Source organism: Nannobrachium achirus (assembly GCF_963921795.1).
Source record: "Nannobrachium achirus genome assembly, chromosome: 7".
Lineage (NCBI taxonomy): Eukaryota > Metazoa > Chordata > Actinopteri > Myctophiformes > Myctophidae > Nannobrachium > Nannobrachium achirus.
The window spans coordinates 25676300-25701387 of NC_137816.1; the positions used below are offsets into that span (position 1 = coordinate 25676300).

Sequence of the window (25088 nt, forward strand, 5' to 3'; positions counted from 1 at the left end):
TTGCTATTTTAATCCTAAAAAGTAACAGTTTTTGACATATGAGGTTTCCGCATGACAGAGGTGATAACAGTATTATCATGCCATTGCTTTGTAATGGTTGGTAATATGTTTATTATTGTGTTCATAGATTCCTGGGCTGGCTAACAGCAGTGATAAACCATCACAAGGGCGAGCAGGGAAAGGTCCCGACAGCCCCTTACTGTCTGCTCCAGTTGGCCCTCCAGGAGCCCCTGGAGTCCCAGGTAATGTCTTTCAAACAGGCACTCACAAATATCTACAGCAGGGGTCTTCAACGTTTTCAGGCCATGGACCCCTTAGCTGAGAGAGAGATGAAGCAGGGACCCCTACAACCTTTTCAGAGATTCCATATATGTTTCATTGTTTGACAGCACTATCCTCAGTATATTTTGGATTCATGACAATTTCGGATATTTAACCACTTGAACCGTCAATACTTGACATTTCACTCTGTACTTAGTCCGCTCTTTTCCCCCTCTACGCCAAACCTCTTTGCCGAAAATAGCCGATCTACAAGCTTGCAACGCCTCGCACCGCGAGGCGTTGTGAGCTTGTAGACCTGCTATTTTTGGCTAAAGTTCTCAGAATACGGACTCTAGGGTTCAAGTGGTTAATATAAAAAAGGAGAAAAAAAGTCACACAAAGACCCCCTGTAGTAACTCTGAGGACCCCCTAGAGGTCCCGGACCACCTGTTGAAGACCCCTGATCTACAGTATCTATCTATCTATCTATCTATCTATCTATCTATCTATCTATCTATCTACATCCATTCATCCCCACCCACCCACCCCTGTCTCCTCCAGGTCACCCAGGTGAACCTGGTGATAGGGGGGATCCAGGAGAGAGGGGCCTACCAGGTCCTCAGGGGCCCAGGGGAAATATGGGACCAATGGGCCCTGAGCCAGACCTGTCACACATCAAGAGGGGCCGCAGGGGACCAGTGGTGAGACTAGAGCCTTAGGGTTCTATCGTGTTGTGGTTCTTCTCACACGCATGTTGCTTTATACACACAAAAGGTCCTGGGTTCAAACCCCAGTCGGACCAGTATATATTTGAAAGAGTAACAGTGGTCATGCGTATTGTATGTAATGTTGTTTGAGGTCACACGTTTGAGCCTCTTTCTGTGATATACAACACTAAGGCCATGGCTACACGGAGCTGGATATTTGTGAATCTAGACATTTGTTGGTGCTGTTGGGGCTTGCAGCCACACGAAGCTGGATATTTTGGCAGTGAATCTGGATATTTTTCAATCCGGATAAATAAGTGGAGACATTGAAAAATATCTGGATATCTGCATGGATATCCGTCCATGCAGATATCCCGACGGGTTCCGTCGGGAACCCCCGGTTCCCGACGGTGTCCAAGTCACAGACGACCCCCCGCCGACTTCCCCACTAAACACCCAGGGACCACCCGACCCACGGAGCGACTCGGACGACGGCATGTCCAACCCCGCACCACCAGACATCGAGGCTGCTGGTGCCCAGTTCGCGGAGATTACCATCGAGCAGGATGCCCCCCCGCTGGCCCCGTCACCCCCCAGGGATCATAACCAGTCGTGGCTGTTGACACGTCTCGGCTTTGATACAATCTGCGCCGACACCTCCCCCCCTCGTGCCGTGGAGAGAAGCTGGATATCCTGGTGTCTAGGTTCACAGACAACAAAGGGACATGACCTCCCCCCCCCTACCCCCACCCCCACTACCACTACAGACGGATGTGGACTCACACACAGCAGAAACCCCCAGCCCTGATAATGGCTATTTGATCACCTCAAATATGAAAGAAACATTTGTAAAAAGAGGACTGAAAATGATCCATCTCAACGTCAACAGTTTGGAACCCAAACTGGAACAAATCAAAGCTATGTTTTTTGATGGTAAGGTCCAAATTTTAACCTTCTCAGAAACTAAACTCGATGACTCATTCTCAGATGCTAGAATTGAAATAGCCAATTACACTGTCATTAGGAATGATAGGAACAGGAAAGGAGGTGGTGTTTGCATGTATATTCACAATGATTTAAATTTTATCATTCGCCCAGACCTACACCACAGCTCTCTTGAAACTGTATGGGTCGAGATAATTTTTGAACATGCTAAAAATATACTAATATGTGCTGTCTATAGACCCCCTGACCAGAATGATTTCTTTGAGCTGTTTGATGAGAGCTTAGCTAAGGTGGACGGTATTGAGTACTACGCTCTGGGCGACTTTAATTGTGATGCTTTACGTAAAGAAGCACCCCTGTTCAAGTCCTTTAATGGGTTATTTGCGACCGTAGGTCGCAGTTACTTGCACACTATCCAAACCTCCACCGGCTGTCCCTCCGTCACTCCCTCCGTCACTCTGTCACACGTCACACGTCACACTTTTGCCCTGCTCATATCTCTGCAACCGTTGCCCCGATCCATGCCAGATTTTGCACACACACTCCTTGCCTGCCAAACTACAACCTCCAAGGACCCCCGGAGTTTCGGGGACCCCCAGGTCCCTGGGGGACCCCCAGGTGTAAAAAATTACCAAATGTGCAAAAATGACCAAATGACCACCCCAACGGGGCTGCTCTCTCTGTGTCACACACACACACACACACACACACACACACACACACACACACACACACACACACTCTCTCTCTCTCTCAAACATAATGTGTGACCTGCCAAGTGGCAAGGAATGTTGCCACTGTCCTCTCTCTCCCACACACACACACACACACACACACACACACACACACACACACACACACACACACACACACACACACACACACACACACACACCCCTTCACACCAGGGAGTCCAGGAAGGATGAGCCTCCATGCTTAAATAAACAGACCTGGGTCCACTATCAAGATCTGCCTGTGGGTGTGTCCACACAAACCACTACACAGTATCTCTACAGTCACCCTGCTCCGACAGATTTTGCCCTAAAATCATGCACACCAGTACACAGTATCTCTACAGTCATGTAATCACAACGCATCTGTCCCATCTAGCGCCACCATCAGGACGATTTTGCACAAACTACTTTTTGGCCTATTTATGGAGATAAGCGACCAACGGTCGCTTATCTCCCGATTAGGGAGTCTTACTGGTGTAATCAATATGGCCTCACTCAGCTTGTTACTGTGCCCACTAGGGTGACGGAGCACTCCCAAACCCTCATAGATCTCATCGTAACCACAGACAAATCAAAAGTCACCGCTAGCGGGGCTATTGTATGCGGTCTTAGTGATCATTACATGATCTACTGTACGCGTAAAATACACAAACCCAAGGCTAGTGGCCACAAAACAGTTGTAGCTAGAAGCCTCAAAAACTACTCCAGTGAGGCTTTAAATAACACTCTAGCGAATACAGACTTTTCCTCTGAACTGCAGTGTACAAATGTCGAAGGAGCATGGTGTGGTTTTAAAACCAAATTGACCGATGCTCTAGACATCGTGGCCCCCTTGAATACCACCAGGGTTAAAGCCCGCCAAGAGCCATGGTATAACTCAGATATTGCTGAATCAGCTAAACTCAGAGACAAAAAGTATGATGAAAAACGTAAGTGCTGCAAAAAACTTAAAAAAAAATTCAACCCTAACCTCAATATCCAAATCAAGCATCTTACTGCTCAGTGCAAGAAGCTTAGAAACCAGACAACTGCCTATATTAGAGCCGCCCAAAAAAACTACATTGATGAAAAAATCGACGAATTCAAAAACAAACCACGAGACCTATGGAAGTTGCTTAACAACACATTAGGCTTAAAACCTAAAACCATAGGCCACAGCATAAACATCAAAACGGACACCGCTCTCATTTCTGACAAATGTGAAGTGGCTACCCATCTTAACGAAACCTTTACCACCGTGGCCCGTTCGCTGGTTGAAAAACTGGTCGCCCCATCTGGGCGGTATGGTGTAAAATTTGTTAAGAAATTCTACAATAAACTGGGCGTCAGAAAAGACAGTTTTAAACTTGCCACAGTGACAACTGATGAAGTGTTTAAAAAACTGAGTGCCCTACCTCAACACAAGGCCACTGGCCTTGATAAAATTCCAGCTAGATTTCTCAGAGATTCAGCCGCCACCATTGCTCCAATAATTACCCACATAATTAACCTTTCCATCGAACAGGGTCATGTCCCACAGGACTTCAAACTAGCAAAAGTAACCCCCCTGCATAAAAAAGGTAGCAAACTAGACCCTGGAAACTACCGTCCCGTTTCCATTCTTAGCTCCATATCCAAAGTCATGGAGAAAATAGTCTACGAACAGATAGCAAGATATCTCGATGAGAATAATCTGATTTACGAGTTCCAATCTGGATTCAGAAAATCTCATTCCACTGACACATGCCTTCTCTATTTGACTGACCAAATCAAACGCGAAGCGGATGACGGCAAATATAGCGGCATGGTCATGATGGACCTCCAGAAGGCATTTGACACCGTAAATCATTCTATTCTGATTGAGAAACTAAAAGCCATCGGTCTTGACAGCGCAGCAGTGAGGTGGATGCAGTCTTACCTGGTGGGGAGGGAACAGGTGGTGGAGATTAACGGTACCCTGTCCCCCCCCCTCCCGGTAAACTGTGGTGTTCCTCAAGGTAGCATACTGGGACCTCTGTTGTTCCTAATATACGTGAACGACATGGCATCTGCTTGTGACTGCAACCTGTTCCTGTTCGCGGATGACTCGGCTCTCCTAGTCTCGGGCAAGGACCACTTGCAGGTTGAGAAGACACTTAACTCTGAACTAAGTAAGATCTGCACATGGCTTAACGACAACAAATTATCAATTCACCTGGGTAAAACAGAGTCCATCCTCTTTGGATCAAATCATAACCTCAAAAAAGTTGATAACTTCACAATCAAAGTGGGTGACAAGGTCATAACACGAAAAAACGAAATCTCTTACTTAGGATGTATCCTTGAAGCTAATCTTTCCAGTGAAAAGATGACTTCTAAAGTAATAAATAAAATCAACCAACGAACTCGTTTCCTACAGAGGATCGCCCCGATGGTCAATTCCAACACACTGAAGACCATAGCTGGTGCAATAATCCAGCCCCTCTTTGACTACGGAGTCCACGTATGGTATTGTGACGCCCCACAAGCCCTGAAAACTAAACTACAAACAGCCCAAAATAAACTAATTAGGGTCCTGCTTAGACTTCCCTATCAGACTCACCTCACCGCTACTCACCAGTTAAGAGTGGGGTGGCTCAGAGTAGTTGACAGAGTACAGCAACTTGCAATGGGCCTGGTGTACAAGATACACTACACCACTATGATACCCAAGTACCTGTCAAAATACTTTATAAACATTAAGGATGTCCATAATTACAACACCAGAGGCAGCGCCACAGATCACTTTCAACCCAGAGTCAAAACCAACAAAGGGTCAAACTCTTTTTTCTGCTATACCACCAAAATGTGGAAAGCCTTACCGAAGGCCACAAAGGAGTGTGGATCACTAGCATCCTTTAAAATTGCCCTGAAAAACCACTTACAGGCAGCAGCCGTTCGCAACTGGTAAAAACGAATCTAGCCCAACCCTACCCTCCCCTGCCCCTTCTTTGTATATACTGTTTGTTTTGACTTACTGTCTTCTATTTTGTTTTTCTTTACATATCTACTGCATAGTACTGTGTTCTATTTGTCTGTCATTCAATGTTATATGAGATACTTCAATGGTTTCCAGTGGAAATAAGCTTAGTCTTTTCATGGATCTCCTTTTAGTAGACCTTGTACCAGTGAACTGTACCGTCATGAAACTGTACCTTTTCCTATGCAAACTTCTAATAAAGTCTTCAATCAATCAATCAATGGATCCGTGTAGACATGGAACCCGGATATCTCTGAAGACTTTACTGTGTGTGTGCTTGTCCCCCTAGTGGAGGTCTGGGGAATCAGATTATTTTGGATATCTGAAAAACCAGGATATATGAAAAATCCAGCTCCGTGTAGCCATGGCCTAAACCACTCCCTCACGGAACTATGAGTTTTTCCAGTGAGCCAACATGCACATTATCAGCACCCTGACTCTGCATGACCAGAACGGAACACAGCCCTAATTTACATAATTGTTAACACCTGTGAAGGAAGTAAGGAAGAGGCCCAATTTCTTTCCAATATGGCTGCTGTGCATAGAGCCTATTAAGCCGCTTTTCCATAGCAGATTTTAGCCCGACACTACACAACACGACCCATCACCGCATTTTCATATGTAGCTTTTCCATTACAGTACAGTATTACCTCCCACTACCCTCCTCCCCTCCGCTCCCGAAAGAAATCGACGCCCCCTTTCTTCAACATATGGATCAAGGGTCTTTCTCTGTAAACACAACGGAGACGCTTAACTAACGCTATAGAGATGTGGTGTACAATGTTTTAGATGCTCCACACGCACACAGGTCTTCATCGAGTCTTTACAACTATAGCGACGAGTCGACTAACGTCAGGGTGAACATGGTCTAATAATAACTTTATTGGCCAAACTACACAAAGAAGCAAGCTAGAATGTAGAGGCTAGCTGAGCTAGCATGTACTGTAGCTGTCCTGTTACGGAGCAAAAACGCAATAAAGACACTAAACCTGAGTCCACAAACTAGACAAAAATAATCGCTGAAAACTTGCCCCCTACTCTGCTTATTTATGTATGTGCTTAAGGAACGGCTGGATCTATTGGGTTCTGTAGCACTGGGTCCATCCAGTAGACTGCCAGAACAAACACAGTAGACTGCCAGAACAAACACAAACGCGACAGAGATTCTTTCCCCCATTCAACACAAGCAATTACAAATACAAACAGGAGACATCTCACTGAGAAGATCCAAATAAAGATCTATATAAAATAAGGGATGGCCGTTGTTAATTGCGACTCGTGACGATAGATATGTCCGCTGTTTGTGTTATGTTCTTGGTGCTTCGTGGAATCTTAACTGCAGGGCTGGGGAACACAATTCTGCCTAATCGACCTCTTTATAAACAGATATATAAAACAAACAGGCTTTGCTTTTATATTTGATTTGCAGCCGTGACTCGCAAACTAAAATCTGTCTCAAGTTGTTGTGTTGAAAGACACAGCTCAGCCGTGAGCCACATTCTCCGGCCAATCAGTATCAGCAGCGTGTATACGTCACTGCTTTGGCCCCGCTTAGCCCAACTCGGACCCACTCAATAGTGGATACTTTTTAGTACCCTGTTTAGTACCACTTTCACACCGCTCTACCCAGTTCCTTGTAGTGGAAAACCTGACAAAAGTGTGTGGGGTGGGGTGGAGTGGAGTGGGGCCGGCTTTAGAGGCTCTATACCAGGGGTGCCCAAAAGGTAGATCGGGATCTACCAGTAGATCACCAAGGGTGTGCAGGTAGACCACATGATATGCCTCAAAAAATATATAAAAAGAATATATGTCAATATGCAATCAAGAAGGGCCTGTCAGCTCCCTTCATGGCTTCTAAAGTATAGGCAAATGCAATACTTTGTTCAAAGAGTCAGTATCATTACAAAGAATCCCAAAACTTACCAATTCCATACAGAATGGGATGAAGACATTTCCCTCAGTATTTCCCATTTATTTCCCCCTTACAGTAAGTGTGTTTGTCTAAAATGTAACGCCAGTGCTGCTATTCCAAAGCCCCCCTCAGGCCCTCAGCTAAAACATTTTGAATGGGTAGATCATGTTGAGCTAGTCATTTTAAAAGTAGATCTCACGTCAAAAAAGTGTGGGCACCCCTGCTCTATACAGTACATCACAATTGTCCTGTGCTGCATGTTATTTACATATTGAGCTGTTGCTTCCTACTGTGCTATTTAAAATGGAACCCTATCTCCTCAGGAGTTTTAATGCACAGAATGACATTCTTAATGAAACTCTGTATGCTGTTGTTTGTTCAGGGTCCACAGGGGTCACCAGGAAGAGACGGACTCAAGGTCATTATTACAGTTTATATTTTATGTTACTGAGTGACCATGCATGCTCTTTAATGCCTTTAATCCCTTGTGTGTGTGTGTGTGTGTGTGTGTGTGTGTGTGTGTGTGTGTGTGTGTGTGTGTGTGTGTGTGTGTGTGTGTGTGTGTGTGTGTGTGTGTGTGTGTGCTCGCACATGCGTGTGTGTGCGTAGCGTTTGTGTTTGTGTGTGCGTGTGCATGTGTGTGAGGACTCTGAGGAGTAGCCTACCTCCAATCAGAGCTCTATAAGTCCCGTCCCATCTAACCCTCGAAGTATCTTTGACCTAGTCTCTAGATTTCTAACATGGTTTGAAGGTTTTGAAGTGGTGCCGTTCTCGTTCTGTGTCTGGCCATAATGGTCAGACCAATGCATAGAACGTGTCTGGATTTCTTTACTACATAATTAAAGAAATTATGAGAAATGATAGAAGCCTATCAACTGTTTTCTTTTGTGTGGTTTGTAGGTCAGAAAGTTCTGTTTTGTTTCCGATATCTATTCTAGTAGTTCATTCATTTAAAAGTGATATTTGTGATAAATGTCACTAACTGGACAATGTTTATTTCACAGGGTGACAGAGGAGCGCCTGGTCAAAGAGGTGACCCTGTAAGTATTGTCTGGACTGATAATGAATTAACCAATTAAAGTGAAATAGTCACTCCAAGCTGGAGAATCAAGCCATCTAGTCCCTCCTAATAATCAACATTTTCTTTCTTTTCTTGTGTGTGTGTGTGTGTGTGTGTGTGTGTGTGTGTGTGTGTGTGTGTGTGTGTGTGTGTGTGTGTGTGTGTGTGTGTGTGTGTGTGTGTGTGTGTGTGTGTGTGTGTGTGTGTGTGTGTGTGTGAGTGAGTGAGAGACAGAGAGCAACCTGTAACAGTACACTTGTGTGTACTCAAGAACATCCTTTTTTTTTTTTACAGTTCACACATTCCTAGTCTGATAAGAACAAAGTCGTTTTATTTGTAATGGTGGATATATATATAGCTAATGTAACAAGTTTAGTGCCCATAATGAATTGAGGAACCTGTGCAGCCCCAGCCAAGACCCATCAAATTAAAAGGTTTCCAGTTTTTCAAACACGGTCTGGCCCTATACTAAGTTATGACCAAGTCTTGTTTTCCACTATACATACATGGACAGTGGACACATATATATATATAAATTAGGAATCATAGCTTTCCCTTGGATTCACCTTTTTGGAGCCCTGACATGGTCCAACAATAGGAATGCAGTCTAAAATACTCTCACCTGGATTCACCAGAAGCTGGTCCCCTGACATGGTCCAACAATAGAATGCAGCTTTAAATAAACCCTAAAGGAAACAAGGTTTACTGATTGTCTGGCACAATGAGGCAGACACGCCCTGCAATCATTCCTAATAATGACTCCATTTCCCATCACTCCCCAGGGACCACCCGGCTCCTTTGACTTCCTCTTGCTCATGATGGCTGACATCCGTAACGACATCATCGAGCTGCAGGAGAAGGTGTTTGGGGAGAGGCGGGGCATCTCGCTGGATAACCCGCCCTACTCCAGCGGGGAGGCAGACTTTGGGGACTGGGGGTCTGGACAAGGGGATGTCGAGCTCAACACCTGACCCGTACTATCCCCCTCAAATGTCAATCAAACTGTGGCAGCTGTCACTCGATCCAGACAGAACCAATCCATGTTCAGAGCAAAGACGACACTCTTTTTGTCCTCAGTGACCAGTTTGCCTCAAAATGCCAAATTTCATTCTGACTGGAACGAGGGGGGTGTGACGAGGAGGAGACCCTGTTGAACTCTCTGGGCTGCCATTGTCAGCATAAACAAAGAGAGGAAAGAGAGAAAGTGAGAGGAAGAGGGCAGGGAATTAGACCAAGAGGCACAGACTCTCAACTACCATAGGAGCGAGCGCTGGTCCCGCCACCTCGTTTCCTGATGTGCCCAGGGTCTGGATGAGGGATGTGCGTGCAGAGTTACCAGGGCCCAAGGTGGAGGGGCCCTAGTAACTTTAGCTATTGAAAAATAGCAGATATACAAGCTCACAGCGCGGCACAGAGTGCCGCGCTGCGAGCTTGTAGATCTGCTATTTTTGACAAGTCGTGAAAATGTGCGCAAATCTTTGAATATATGTATTTCTTTAGTGAACATTTGTAACAAAAATGTTGCTTCTGGGGGGTCCCTGGAAATAAATATTTTGAGATGGGGGGGGGGGGGGGGGGTCCTTCACATGAAAAAGTGTGAGCATCACTGACATGGAAACATAGGTTTCTTGGCACACATTTTCACGATTTTTCAAAAATAGCAGGTCTACAAGCTCGCAGCGCGGCACTCGGTGCCGCGCTGTGAGCTTGTATATCTGCTGTTTTTCAATAGTTAACATTCATGGGGGGCCCGCGGTGAATCCTTGTACCCAGGGCCCAGGATTTGGTGTGACGCCCCTGCGTGCAGGGACACGGGACAGTGCGTGCGGGGGATGATGCAGCGCATCACGCACGCGTGTCTCTGTGCTCAACCACTTCAAACGGATGTCTTTATCGTCTACATCTCTTCCTGTTCCTGCGTCTGTCCATGAAAGCTCTGCTGCTGCGGCTGACAATCTGCCTCCAGGGCCCCCCTGCAACAGACAAAAGAACAAGGGGACCCGTGCCGTGGGCTCCAGCTAGGCTTCCCACCGCACCTGTCTATAATACAACCCCCAAAGCCTGAGCACCTTGAGCCATGCCAACTCTCTGAGGCATTTTCAATCACCCATTCTTAAATACCATGTCATATCCATATTAGCGTGAGTTTCATTCTGTGATTTGAAACCCCTTCTGTACAGTTTCACAGCAACAGTGGCTGACAAACAGCGAGCGACAGAGGAAGCATTATTTTTCTTCTGTTCTGAATGATTACGCTTTAAAAAAAGTTTATATTTTTATGTTGGATAAATCGGTTTACTTTTTGTGCCCTTGTCTTTTCAATACAACATTTGTGATTGGATGGTGTCAGATTGGAACTCTTCTGTGTTTGCAAACTTGTGTCTGTGTTCACTTCAGTGAGAGTGGACACGACAAGAAGACTTTAATGTGACATGTTCAGATTTGTGCTGGGTACTTCTGGCATAAATGCAACTTAGAGTTTCTTTCAACATATAAGTCGCAACACGACACACTGTGAGCTTGTAGATTGTCTATTTTCGGCAACATTGTAGTCACTTTCGATAAGAGCTTCTTTTACCTAAATTGTAAATTGGTGTCGAGGGAAAAGGGGAATGGGCCATGTATAGACACCTGGGTGAGTTCTGAACTCATTGTGAGCCGGGCAATCTAGTGAAGGGGTCTGGTATAGCAGTATGATCTAATCATTAAGTCTACACAGTGGTGGGATAAGTACTCACATTTTGTACTTAAGGAAAAGTACCAATACCACAATGTAGAAAATACTCTATTACAAATAAAAGTCCAGAATTCAAAATGTACTTGAGTAAAAGTACAAAGGTATTCGCATTAAAACATACTTAATGAGTGGAAGTAAAAGTACTGAATGTCCCATTTAACACATTTCCAAATGTATAAAATGTGTGAGCCGTGAGCTTGTAGATCTGCTATTTTTTCAAATAGCCAACATTTAAATAGGGCTGAAGTGGTTAATGTATGTTTTTAATAATCCATATCTACAAAGTAACTAACGTTTTCTAATAGTGGAGTAAAACGTACAATATTTGACTCTGAGATGTATTGGAGTAAAATGTATTGTATAACAAATTGGAAATTCTCCAGTAAAGTAAAGGTACTTCAAAACTGTACTTAAGTACAGTAATTAAGTAAATGTAGTTACTTTCCACCACTCAGTCAGTCCATGACAGATGACAAACATTGCATTAAAAGTGTCTATAGTGCATATTGTGCATATTACATGTTGAAAATGCACACATGGGGCTGCCTATGTACAGGTATGTGTATGTGTATATATGTAGAAACAAGCTTATCGCGGCCTTGAGTAAGAACAACAATGTCTGCAGATCAGAAACAATAAAAAATCATTAATGCAAAACTCAAAGATCTAAACTTCCTTATGGTGGAACTATGCAAATGACATGTGAAGAGTCAGTTGCTTAAGCCAGTTTGGGAATAAAGGCTACTTCTTTTCTCAGAGTATGATTAGCCACTTAATTATGGAGATTTTCTTTATCCCTTCATTATGGGAGTCACATAAATTGTTTTATTGCGACCGTAGGTCGCATTTACTACCAAAAGCTCCACGGGCTGTCTGTGCGTCAGTCAGTCAGTCAGTCAGTCACACTTTTTCCCTGCTCATATCTCCGCAACCGTTGACCCGATCCATGCCAGATTTTGCACACACACTCCTTGACTGCCAAACTACAACCTCCAAGGACCCCCAGAGCCCCAGGGACCCCCAGGTCCCTGGGGGACCCCCAGATGTAAAAAATGACCAAATGTGCTCACACGTCACACGTCACACTTTTTCCCTGCTTATATCTCCGCACCTGTTGACCCGATCCATGCCAGATTTTACACACACACTCCTTGCCTCCCAAACTACAACCTCCAAGGACCCCCAGAGCCCCAGGGATCCCCAGGTCCCTGGGGGACCCCCAGATGTAAAAAATGACCAAATGTGCAAAAATGACCAAATGACCACCCCAACGGGGCTGCTCATGGGGAATTCCCGGGGACCACCGACTCCTGGTGCTCCAGAACGGATGCAAAAGTGGAGGACCCCCTGCCACTGCAGCGCACATAAAATGCCGTAACTCGGGCTAGGAGCGTCCGGGACAGCCGGGGCCGGTACCTATTCGTCCGCCAAGGCAACGCGGAGACCCCACCCCTCATTTCTCACATGGCCCTATTCTAGCGCCACCTTCAGGCCGATTTTTAAAACACATTTTTGGACACTGCTCCTACAGTTTTTGCCCTAAAATCACGAATATCACTACACAGCATGTCTACACTCATGTCATCAACATGGATCAGGAAGATTTGGGAAAAACACATTTTTGCCCTATTTGTGGAGATAAGCCACCTACGGTCGCTTATCTCCCGATTAGGGAGTCTTACTGGTATGTATAAAACCTGGTTTGTGGCAGTAGCTGACAGTTGCACAGTGTGTTAATGTGCCTATGTGGACATATCTGCACAGTTTTAAGTCAACAGCTGGATTATTGCATTAAGGTGAATTCAGATTGAGTTGAAAGAGACATGTTGGGGGTTCTAGCCTACATGCCATGGACAGATTCAAATAGTTAATGAACGAGAAGAGGCTTATACTGGCCAGACTTTATCAACCATGCAGTGCACTTTGATGGTTGGTTGCTGACTTTCTCCTGGGAATAATTGTTTCACATTTCTTTCATGATGGCTAATTCAGAGCTGGACCAACAACAGCTGACTGCAATTAACTAACTGGTACAATATGCAATTAACAATAGTCTAGGACTAGGTTCCATGTCTGAAGCCGAGAAACAAAAGACACTCATAGATAGGCTATCATAAACTGGTGCTTCTGTCAGAGGGGTGTGACATCTCCTTACCACCAGAGGGCAGTAAACTCTACATAATAATAATAAACTCATCGACTCTTATAACTTCAGATGAGACCGGTAAAAAAAAGCTATATTTCTCGCCATCCAATATGTCTTCTGTCTTCATAATCATCATCCATAAACGCACACCCTGAACATTCCAGTTTAGGGAAAGAAGTAAATTGCTGGGGACATTTACGTGCAAAAAAAGTAAAACACACGAGCGGTGTGTCTGTAAACCATAGCGTGGCTGAGAGTAATTACGAGAGGTGTAAGTATCATGGGTCGGAGGTCAAATGCCTGTTAATAAACAGCTGTATGTGGATATAATTATAGACGGGGCTCTCTGTCTCAGATGGCCTGTCCGGACTCGCAGCTCAACCCAATGCCCAGGAGGAGGCTTCACGACGTGGATGGAGGGTCAGAGGAAACTTCTGTCTGGTATGTCGCTGAGTGTGAGGCACTTGTCTTTATTCATGGCATAATCTAGTTTACTTTATAAATTAGCCCATTATTTATTTAGCCTATTCAAAAAACTTTTTTTTTTCATGAATTAAAAACAGAATTCAACAATTTCTTTTTTATTTTGTTTTTCAGTAATTTCATGAACAATTAAAAGAAAAATCTAAGAAATGCCATGAATTAGAAAACAAATGTTTAAGAAGTAGCCTAGTGTCAGTAGGCCAGATCAGATCTGCTGTTTTCATTTGGCTTCAATGATCCTCACAAGTGTAGCCTAATTCATACCTGGGGGGGCCACTCCTTAATTAAAACGTTTGCATTTTTTGCTTTCTTCGTGGTCTTCATCCGAGATGGATGTCTGACCTACTACGTCCTCCAATCAATGCTGCTGCTTCTGTGTCTGTGTTCAGCACTGCACGTCCATGCAGCCTACGTTTTGTTCATGTGCATTGTGCGTACACGATTTAGCGTGCACGCGAGATTGCGAGTGTATGTGCGTGCGTGCGTGCTTGACAGGGCTTCTCACCTAACAGCTCCGCCCCCTGCCGTGCGGCCACCGCTGACAGTACAGACGTTGCCAGGCAACCGAGAGATCAGGAAAGACAACATGAAACAATTTAAGAAGCATGTTAAGTGAAAGAAAGAAAAGGGGGAGGGGGATTATCTCATTTCCTTCACTGCTTTCTCATGCAACCTGGAGTCTGTGCCCCCTGTAGCCTGTAGGGAGCGGTAGAGATCAGATTAGTAAAGTGCAGTTAGGTTGACTACAGCAAGGGTTTAGAGTTCCCAAACATTTAAGGCCGTGACCCTGCAAAATAATCATATTTGAACTGTGGACCCCCCCCACCCCACTCTGACAAGCACTTGGAATTGTAGGAGTGGACGCATTACATTTTGTTTGACTTGGTTCCACAGATAAATATTGAGAGGGTTCCAGAGGGTTACGATTGATAGTTAGAAACCAAATGGACCCTCACAGGTCTGTAACTTACAGGTCCATTTGGTTCCATTTGTACTGTACACTCTCAGGGTTATCAGGGTCTCTGGACTGGTCTCATGCAAACAGTTCTATCCTGGGAGTCCTTGAAATGAAAACACTGCTTTAAACCAATGATTTTTGTTATTCTATTGTCACATTACAAGTTTACAGGTGTAAAACAATTAGTGATTTTTTTTTATTTTGTTTACATGCTCTTTGTGGTTTCAAAACTATATAGGGGTGCTCCTCAGAGTACAAATATGTGCAGGCAACGTTGAGTTTATAACCTCATGTCACCAGGCTTTTCCACACAGCGGAGAAAAGTTACCTGAAAAATTATACCGCATGACAGTGACGAATCCCGGATAAGGTAGAATAATGGGTCACTCTGCAAGTTTAACTATAGTTTTCCAACTGTCCAAAGTCATTTCTGATCCAGACATAACCTTTTGTAATCATCCTTGTGGATATAACTCCATATACTGTAGGTTAATGATAATAATGATAATAATAATAAAGTTTAATTAATAATAATGATAAAGTTTACCATGAGAAATGTCACAGCTTGATGCACGTCCGTAGACGTTGTGTACACATTTTTATGGGTTTCTATGGGTTTGCTGCTCTGACATCATGCTCTGATGTCACTGTGATGTCATTTATGTGTTTCTATGGGTTTGCTGCTCTGACATCATGCTCTGATGTCAATGTGATGTCGAACCACTCTACCAGAATGGGTTTGCTGCTCTGACACTGTGATGTCACACTAACAGAATCCCTTTTATGCCCATATATGGAGTTCCCTGATGTCATCAATATCAATGATGCCTTGTTAGAGAGATCCCTGTGATGCCAGGGGGAACAAATCCCTTTTATGCCCATATATGGAGATATGGAGATCCCTGTGATACCAGGGGAAAAAACTGACATCACGCTCTGGTATGGGAAAATATGGGAATGTCCATAGTACTGTCGCCGACGTGTTTTGAGCTTGTAGATCTGCTATTTTCAAACATTTTGTACTTTTACTTTTGGTACTTTAAGTGTAATGGACCTCCCCACCCGGGCTTCGAACCCGGGCCTCCCACGTTAAAGTCCAATATCTTAACCATTACTCCAAAGGGATATCCCTATGGAATGAGGGAGGCACTAGACTTTTGAGTCTTCAGGCTGGGACTTTCCGCCACATAAGTATATTTTGATCCCAATACTTTCGTACTTTTACTCAAGTAGAATTACAGACTTTTACTTGTAACAGAGTATTTTTATATTGCAGTATTGATACTTTTACTGAAGTAAAACACCTGAGTACTTTTTTTCACCACTGATGGATACATATCTATAAGCATAGAGAATAGAGAAAGATACAAGTGAAAGGAAAACAAATAACAATGCAGAGTGTCACATAATGTTGTCTTGTGTAAGTAGAGACAACAATTAGCAGCAGATATAAATAGTTAGTTACATTTATATTTATTTAAAGTTATGCTAAGGCAATTTACTGTTATTATTCCACGCAAGGGCAACAAACACACACACTCATAACCCTTGTTTTTGGTGAGCTGTGTCAAATTTCAAGAAGCACTATAATTGAAAAGTAGTGTATATTACTAAGTACAAAACAGTTTTACTGAAGTACTTCATTTTTACGTTTTCTCGAGTCATTAGTATTTCAGACATCTCAGAGGCAAATATTTTACTTTTTACTCAACTATAATTATTTGGCAGTCGTAGTTATAGTACTATGCGATTTAGATTATTAATAATACAAATCATACATTAAATTATAAATTATGTTGTATAATGATCTAGGTTAAGCTACCAAGTTGTAGGCCTACATAAAGTTATTAAAATCAGCTCCACCGTTACAAGCTACAACAATAGAGCATTGCAATGCATTACTAATTAAAATGATTTGTGTTTGTAACGGTTCCCACAGTGGTCAGGGCGCCTGTTCAGAGAGGGGTGGAGCTGGGGAGGATAGCGTGTACCTCCGCATGCGTTACGCCCCCCCGGTGATGCTCCTCAATGCCAGGTGAAAAGAAGATGGTGGCATGACGGATCGGGTATCGGAGGAGACCCGTTGTTGTCTTCACCCTCCCAATGACTACTATGGGGATTAGCAGGGATGGGTCTAGTGTAGAGTATGGGAATGGGGGAATGGCTAAACACTAAATTGGGAATATGGAGGGGAGAAAATGTTTTCTTTTATTATCCTTTATGGGCAGGGTTTCTCTTCTTTCTATACTGGACTTTTACATACCGTGATGGCCTCGGATCTTGTGCTATTGATTACTGTGATGGGAATGGGACTTGGGGTGTCATCACTGTTTGTGTGTACCTGCCTCAATGCGACACTGTACCTTAATAAAAAGATTTGAAAAGAAAACTATTTGTGAAAGGGCCATTCTGCAAAATTAGTATACTTTTACTTTGGTACTGTAAGCCTATTTTGATGACAATACTTTTGTACTTTTCCTCAATCACGTTTTGATTGCAGGACTTTTACTTAAGTAAAAAAAAAAAGGGAAAAAAAGAAAAGAAAAATCAGAGTACTGCTTCCACCACGATGTGAGGATGGGTGTTGTCACCACCCAGGCTCAAGTTAAGTATTCGCTGCATCTCTATGAGAATGGAGATGTAACAGATAAAACAGTGCCAGATGTTTTCTAGTAAGCAAATATGAAAGGAATTTCCTCACTGATACAACCGCGGTCGTCCAAAAATACATCTCCCGCACGATACTCTTAAGAGGATGTCACTTCAAATAATAGTGACTTTTGTTTGTGTGTGCGTGTATTTCTCTGTATGTGTATGTCTGTATGAACATGTGTGACGGAGAGAGTCGCAGCCCCAGCCTTGAAGCCTCAAAAGTCTAGTATCTGCTCTCGTTTCATAGAGATTTCCCTTTGGAGTAATGGTTAAGATATTGGACTTTCACGCGGGAGACCTGGGTTCGAAACCGGGTGGGGAGGTTTTGGATCACCTCCGTTACATTGGTGCCGTGACCCGGATTCGGGCTTCCCCGTAGGAGGAGGTTAAAGGGGGGTGAGTGTGACGGAGAGAGTCGCAACCCCAGCCTTGAAGCCTCAAAAGTCTAGTATCTCCCCCTGACCAGAAAGATGTCTAGTGGTTAAGGTATTGGACTTTCGTGTGGGAGACCCGGGTTCGAAGCCGGATAGGGAGGTTTGTATCACCTCCATTACACATGTATAGTTGGGTATCTCTGCCATAGACTCTCTTGTGTGTTTTTAATCGTTTTAACAGATTGATGTTTATTAAACAGCATGCCTAGTACATGTATTCACTTAGAAATAACTTGATATGCTCATCTCAAGACAGGCCATTACCACAATTACCAGTATTTATTAAGGCATGTGTGCTTCACTTGCATAGTTCAGTTGAGAGATGGAGTCAGAGACACAGGAAACAGGAAAGCTAGAGTGTAACCCATGTGGCATGCACCTGGATGAGCCAACAAAGCACTATGGGCATTTAACAGGTTGGCCTGTGACAAACACTACTAGTGACTGCCCTTTACGTCAGCCATTGTCACCATGCCCCTGAGCGAAGGTAACTCAACCCCTCCGATGGAGCTGTTAACTGGCTGATAGTAGAAGTGATATCAATCACAGAGCCACCTGTGGCATTAGATAGTCGTCTTAGATAACAACTGACTGTTAGCCTACTTCCATGCGGTTGCATTGTACAGTATTGTTGCATTGTTGTGTATCCTTTTACAGTTTTTTTGAATTTTATTGGATTTGCAAAGCAATAAAGTAAATCTTAAATCATGACTCAGCAGCAGCCAGTGAATCAGGAGAGTGTTCTATGCATTCCATAAACCTTCAAACAGCCAAGTCACACTTGTCAGTCACTCTCAGTACGATGGAGCATAAATTGTTGTTTTCGGCGAGAGACACACCATCGCACGATGGGGTAGGAAATCAGGCCTCAGTCCTCGCCTCCTAAAATCTGTTAATGCACACATATTCGAGGTAGCTGATTATCCCTTACGAACCGAGTCATTTCTACGGCGACATCATCTGAGGGCTAAGATGTGGGCATGTTCCAGGAACAGCCAGCATTTCTTCCGTTGTTGCCCACCATGCTGCAGTTGAACGGCAGCGATTCTCAGTCCATTTGTGAGCCATTGAGCATGTGTTGGTCTGCTTTCATATGGGTTCTGCTACGTGCCAGTTTACAGGTGGCTAGAAAATGGCTTTCCTCACCCTGAACGTAGCTCTGGTAAACAGCTTATGTTTCCCTCATTCCATCACACGCTGAAACTGACATCACTGACACACGCGCTCATACGTGTGCACGCACGCACGCACGCACGCACGCACGCACGCACGCACACACACACACACACACACACACACACATTTAATTCTCTGGTCACTGAATTTCAATCTGCTGCTTGTTCCATATTGAGAAGATTATTAATCCCCTTGGGTTAACCAAATCATATGGAACCTCCCAAAAAGACCCAACTAAGTATATGAGGCATCACTCTCTCCATTGATGTGAATGGGGGCATGTGCTCCCTGCAGCCTGCTGTGGTCCACAATCGTGTCCTTTGTTAAGCTGACGTTTAAGATGGAGGCTGTTATCCTGACACCACAATGTCAGGGCTCTCACTTTCTCTCACTTCCTCTCAGGAGGCCACCATTGTCTGTAAATCAGGCCAATGACGGTGGCGTCGTCAGCAAACCTTATAATGGAGTTTGAGCTGTTTGTGGCCACACAGTCAGTGAGTGAACAGGGAATACAGCACTGGGGAGGGGGGTGCTACAGTATGAATCAGTGTGGAGGAGGTGCCGGTGCCAATGTGCACCACCTGGGGTCTGTTTGTCAGGAATTCCAGGATCGAGTTGCACCAGGTGGTGTTGAGTCCTAGATCTGGGATCTTGGTGACGTGCTTGGATGGCACAATGGTGTTGAATGTAGTCGATGCACATCATTCGCCCATGTTCCTCGGTTTCAGGTATAAGAGTGGGCAGTGTGGAGCGGGGGGGCAAATGGCGTTGTCGGTTGACCTGTTTTGTTTGGAGGCTAACTGCAGTGGGTCTAGTAAGTCTGTGTCATGGTAGCCCTTTCTCTACCCTGTCAACTTTCTATAGAAAGAAGAAATGCCTTGGAGGTGACATAGATGTCCCCACACCCACCCCCGTGCAGTTTACATAAACAGCCTCGACCTGAGTGCAGAGCAAAGAGAGACAGCTCCGCAGAATGTGTGTATGTGCTCAGCCCCTGCATGACTCAGTAAATATTTAGTTTCTAGGGCTCTGAAGCTGAGGCAGGTATTCAGTAAATCACGTGTCCATCATCACCGGGGTATGCAGTTGCGTGCAACAAGAGAGAAGAGAGGATACGACGGAGGCACGCTGCAATAGTATCTCGTTAACATGCGCGTCCACACAAGTGCGCGGGAACATGCACTGGAGGCTCCCGCACGGAACACACAGGCATGCCACACAACACCTGACAGGTGCGGGCGTGGTCTGTAGCGAGACACGCTATCCTGACACGCTAACTCATTCTTAAATCTGAGCTACGTGCCTGGGGCCGCGAGCACAGCACCCTAGTTCACTCTCTGCAGCCTGTTCCCCTTCACAGCTTCCCTGTCTCAGGGCCACACCCTCTTCCGATTGTGGACCGACTTCTGTCACTCTGATGATAATAGAACTGCTAAGAGGCCTGAGAATCTGAGTCCGGTTGATGAGTAATGGCCTTATTTAGCTGTGTCAAAAGCATGCCACCGATCCTGGGTACGCAGTGTATAATCTGTTTTCCTGCAGGTGTCTGTCTGTGTAGCAGCAGCCACCTTGCCAGGTTGCAGGTTTTGCACGGCTCCTCAGATGCTGATCCCTTACATAACAGCTGGATGGCTTAAATATAGGCTTAATATTTCAATAACCTAAGCCCTGTACTTTGTGATGCAACTAGAGAAAAATAGACAATTTACAAACTCACATTGCGTTTCATCGTGACATGTTGTGACACACTTCTATTTTGGCTCATTCTTTCTTTTTTTTTTGGGGGGGGGGGGGGGGGGGGGATTTAAATGTTAACGTTTGTAAATGTTGGAAATCTTTTTTGAAATTATTTAAAACTTTGCTCAAAGGGAGTGCATGTAGGCCTATTGGCCACAGCTTCTTTATGGACTACACATGCAAGTCTGCATTGTTTTTTTTTTCAATAGAGATGGAATGGTACTTTTCAGCTATAATGAGATGCCAAAATAGGGCCGCCATGCTTTTAATGTAGAAACTAGCTAGAAATTGGAAATTGCAAATGTGGTTGCTGTGAGGCGAGTCACACTTGCAAATGAATTCTGTCCCCATTCAAGTCAATGGGGAAAATGTATTCACTATTAAATTAATGGCCATATATGGAGAACTCTACTCTGTGTCAGTCCTTGTCCCTTTTATGCCATGCCAATATACGGTACAATTCACAAACTATAGCCTATATAGGGTATAACGTATCTCTTAGCAAAATAGCACCCCTACGTGTCCAGATTAATTTGACACTACAATAGGCTATTATGTGTTTCACCACAACATAAGCTCCTGCTGGCAGCAGGCATAAATAACATTGCTGTAGTACAGTAGCCTACATCTCTATCTTGTTATCCAAAACATAGACCTACATTGCTGCCAAAGCACCATTAGGTCTACCTATTTTCACAGGGCGGTTGTGCTTTATTGGCATGGCAGGGTTGATGGAGGATTAATGCTGCGGCTCTGTGTAAACTACCCAGGCCCGGGGCGCTTTGTCTCCACACCTCGGCTTCCTCTGTCATTTACAAGCTGTTCGCATGCACGGCGGAGCCAAGAGTGTGAAAAACCGGACAGGCAGGTCGCCGTCTCTCTCTCTCTCTGTGTTATAGAGCCCAACCGATGCCACAGTTTTTGGAAACGATGCCAATCCCGATTTTGTAGAGCCCTAGAATATTTTATTATTGATTATTTTTTTTTAACAATAACTTGTCAAAAAGTGCAAAATCTATTCTAAAAAAAAAAAACTTCTGGGAACTCAGATTACCCAAAATGGGGATGCGAGGTTGAATGTGGTAAAAAACGGAGACACCAAGACCGAGTTATCGGCCAAACTGAGATATTGGTAATTTGGTATGGCTCCACTCTCACTCTCAATCTCTCTCTCTCTCTCTCTCTCTCTCTCTCTCTCTCTCTCTCTCTCTCTCTCTCTCTCGTGTTGCCTTGCGTGAGGACAAATGCTTCATCTTTTCACTCCTGCTGACCTCCTGACTTGGCCTCTGGCAGCGGCGTCTTTATGACTTTCTTTTTTCTTTTCTTTACCTTTTTTCTTCTTCTCCGCTAATGCAAACGACCTGTGACAGGTAAAAACGTAAACGTACAGTTGGGGAGGTCACTTAAGTTTCATCCAAAGCCTTTCATACTCTATAACATGAGTGGATGTGTTTATTGCACGGATGGCCACAGTAGGAGTCAAAAAGACCCTAATAATCCCTAAACCCTCCTTAACTAACCCGGCACCAGCAGCCCCATGTCATCTGGCCTACCCTGAGCCGTTATAATCCAAAATAATTATAATGAATCCACTACCACAGCATCGTAACCACTGGGTTACAAAGAGTAACTTAATGAATGGAACATTACATGAGCTTCTGATATAAGACAAGATAAAATAAGTTCAGATAAGATAAGGGACAATTTGTGAAATTGTGCATAAAGTGTACAGTATATAGTTCCTTTGAAATTCCTATTAACTTTTTGTGAATGATACTGACTATTTGCTGATTGTTTCAAATGTCAAAGTTTCCATATGATAACCAGTGTTCCAATGCAGTGTGTTAGTTGGTTTCTTTTAATCTTTCATAGACAGGCCGCGAGGGACAGAGAGAGGTCTCAAGTTGTAATGGAACTGAGGACGTTGTATGTGGACAGAGCGTTATGCGTTTAGTTACAGCTGCACCCCACTTCCATCCATGTGGCCTAGATCACGGGTTTGGGTCCGGGGACCCCACAGCTGATTGGCATGTCGACTTCTGCCTTCACCTAAACACTTCTGATAAAAGGTGCTGTAAAGTGATAATTGTTGTTCAAATAAAATGTTTGAGAGAGAATATAGGATAAAGGATAAAGTGAAATTGGAACTTGGAAGTGATAAAATTAAAAGAGCAGCCAAAATTAGAATGGCAACACTATAAAATTGAAGCTGATGAATTGGTTCTTTATTTCTAACTGGATGAAACTGGTGTTTACTAAAGTGCTAGACACTCCTGTTACCTAACAAACATTTCAGCCCGAGGCCCAAGACATTTTGTGAGCTTGTAGATTGGCTATTTTCACCATTTCTTAAAAGTTTTTTATCGTTTATTATTTTATGGATTGGTCCCACTGCCCTGCAATGAAAGGCATCAGAATTGAGCTTTATCAAGCAACAGTACCTTTCAAATTGATTGTGCCCTTACAAGTCACTTTTCTTGTTCAACGTATTCAATTGACTCCCCTTCACTTGCTTTCCTGCCAGCCACAACAATAGGAACATTTATACTGTTGAATAGTTCCACTATTAAAAAGGGGCTTTTGTGACGCGTGTACTCTCGCAGTCTTGACATTCTTCAAAACAAACACAAGTTGTAACGTGTCCTGTCAATATGTGTTCACACTTTGTGCAGCAGGCATCAAAGTGACAGTTAAAATCTCATACCTGCTGTCCAATTACTTGTCGAGTGAAACTGAAGGACTGTTGATATTTTGGGGCCAAACCACAACTGGATGACAGCACGAGCGATGGAGCATGCTTGAGAACCACCACCAGGTTAACCAAGGGCTTGTTGTGGGAAGAACAGCCTGCTTGAGACGCATGGAGCTGCCAACAGTAAGCATCATGGATTATTGTTATGACATAATAGGAACAACAGGATCACACCGATGATGAATCACATTATGAAGAAATACGATTGACTACATTGTTACAGTACGTACTGTACTGACAACTTGACCTCATGTAGAGCCAGACCAGCACTGACACATTTCCTTGTGTCAGTGCCAACTGGTCTCTAAAATGAAGCCTATAAGGAAGTTTAGAATTCCCTGCAGTTCTCATTAATGGCCTAGCAGAGTGTTTCTCAAATGGGGGTACGTGTACCTCTAGGGGTACGCGGGGGTACTGCAGGGGGTACAGGAGAAAATGGGAATATGTATTTTACGGTTTTGTGTAATGACAAAACATTGAGAGTCTGTGTGTGAACCTTCTCATCTGTAAATTGTTAAACCAACCAAACCAACCAAACTAAGGCAAAATGCTGTTGTCAGGGGAAGGGGGTACTTGGCTTCAGAAATCTATATAAGGGGTACTGCAACCAAAATAGTTTGAGAACCAGTGGCCTAGCAGGTGTCACTATTTCCCCCCCTGCTGGCTGCAGAACAATTACCACGCTACTGATTACATGACCGGACTTCACACACACTAATCATTGTCATAAATACTTAATGTTTTCAGCTGCTAGTTTAAAGTCTTCTTTCAATTATCATTATATGCATTTTTGAAAATTATGGTCCCATCAATTTTTAAGCCCTCGCTGCCTTTCTAGCCAATAGCATTAGTTTCCAGTTGCTTGTCGGGACCGGTAATTCCCAGATTGTGCATTAGAATTCGCAGAAAAAGTCGCTTCAAAATGGGTGTGTAGAAACCAATGGGTGACCTCACCGTCCCCTTCCATATTTTTTACAGTCTATGCATACAACAGACAACATGCCTGCATGATGTAGGCCTATACTTTGTTGCTCGGTGGAGCGGTGTGCAGACAATAGCCAATCTACAAGCTCAAAACACGTTGTGAGCTTAATGTCAGCTATTTTCTGCACACATGTATAATAAATCATGGGAGGCAGGGGCCGCTAGGGTCATTTCCTTGTCCGTGTCAGTGCCTTCCTATACCTGATACAGAAGTGAAACCATACTCATAGTCAGCACCAGGGCCGTAGCGTGTCTAATCGGCGCTCTAGGCGAGCTCTCTCGAATGCGCCCCCCCACAATTTTTGCGGGTTTTGCCGTGAATTTAGTCGGTTTTGGGCCGGTTTTGGGCTGGTTTGGGTCCACTCCCTCGCCTATACCGCCTATAGCTAAAAACGGCCCTGGTCAGCACACCTACTGTATCACTTTTGTAATT

General features: G+C 44.1%; 1 protein-coding gene across 1 annotated transcript in view; it reads left to right on the forward strand.

The window, feature by feature from the left end:
* Positions 1–9567, forward strand: part of LOC308288252 (collagen and calcium-binding EGF domain-containing protein 1-like) — a gene marked incomplete at both ends in the record, with an annotated part of 57349 nt that extends 47782 nt beyond the window's left edge. Inside the window, 5 exons of the mRNA XM_080729644.1 lie at positions 128–242; positions 823–962; positions 7919–7954; positions 8541–8576; positions 9379–9567. Coding sequence (XP_080585770.1) covers positions 128–242; positions 823–962; positions 7919–7954; positions 8541–8576; positions 9379–9567 — 516 coding nt within the window. The remainder of the gene's footprint in view (positions 1–127; positions 243–822; positions 963–7918; positions 7955–8540; positions 8577–9378) is intronic.
* Between the last annotated feature and the right edge of the window lie 15521 nt (positions 9568–25088).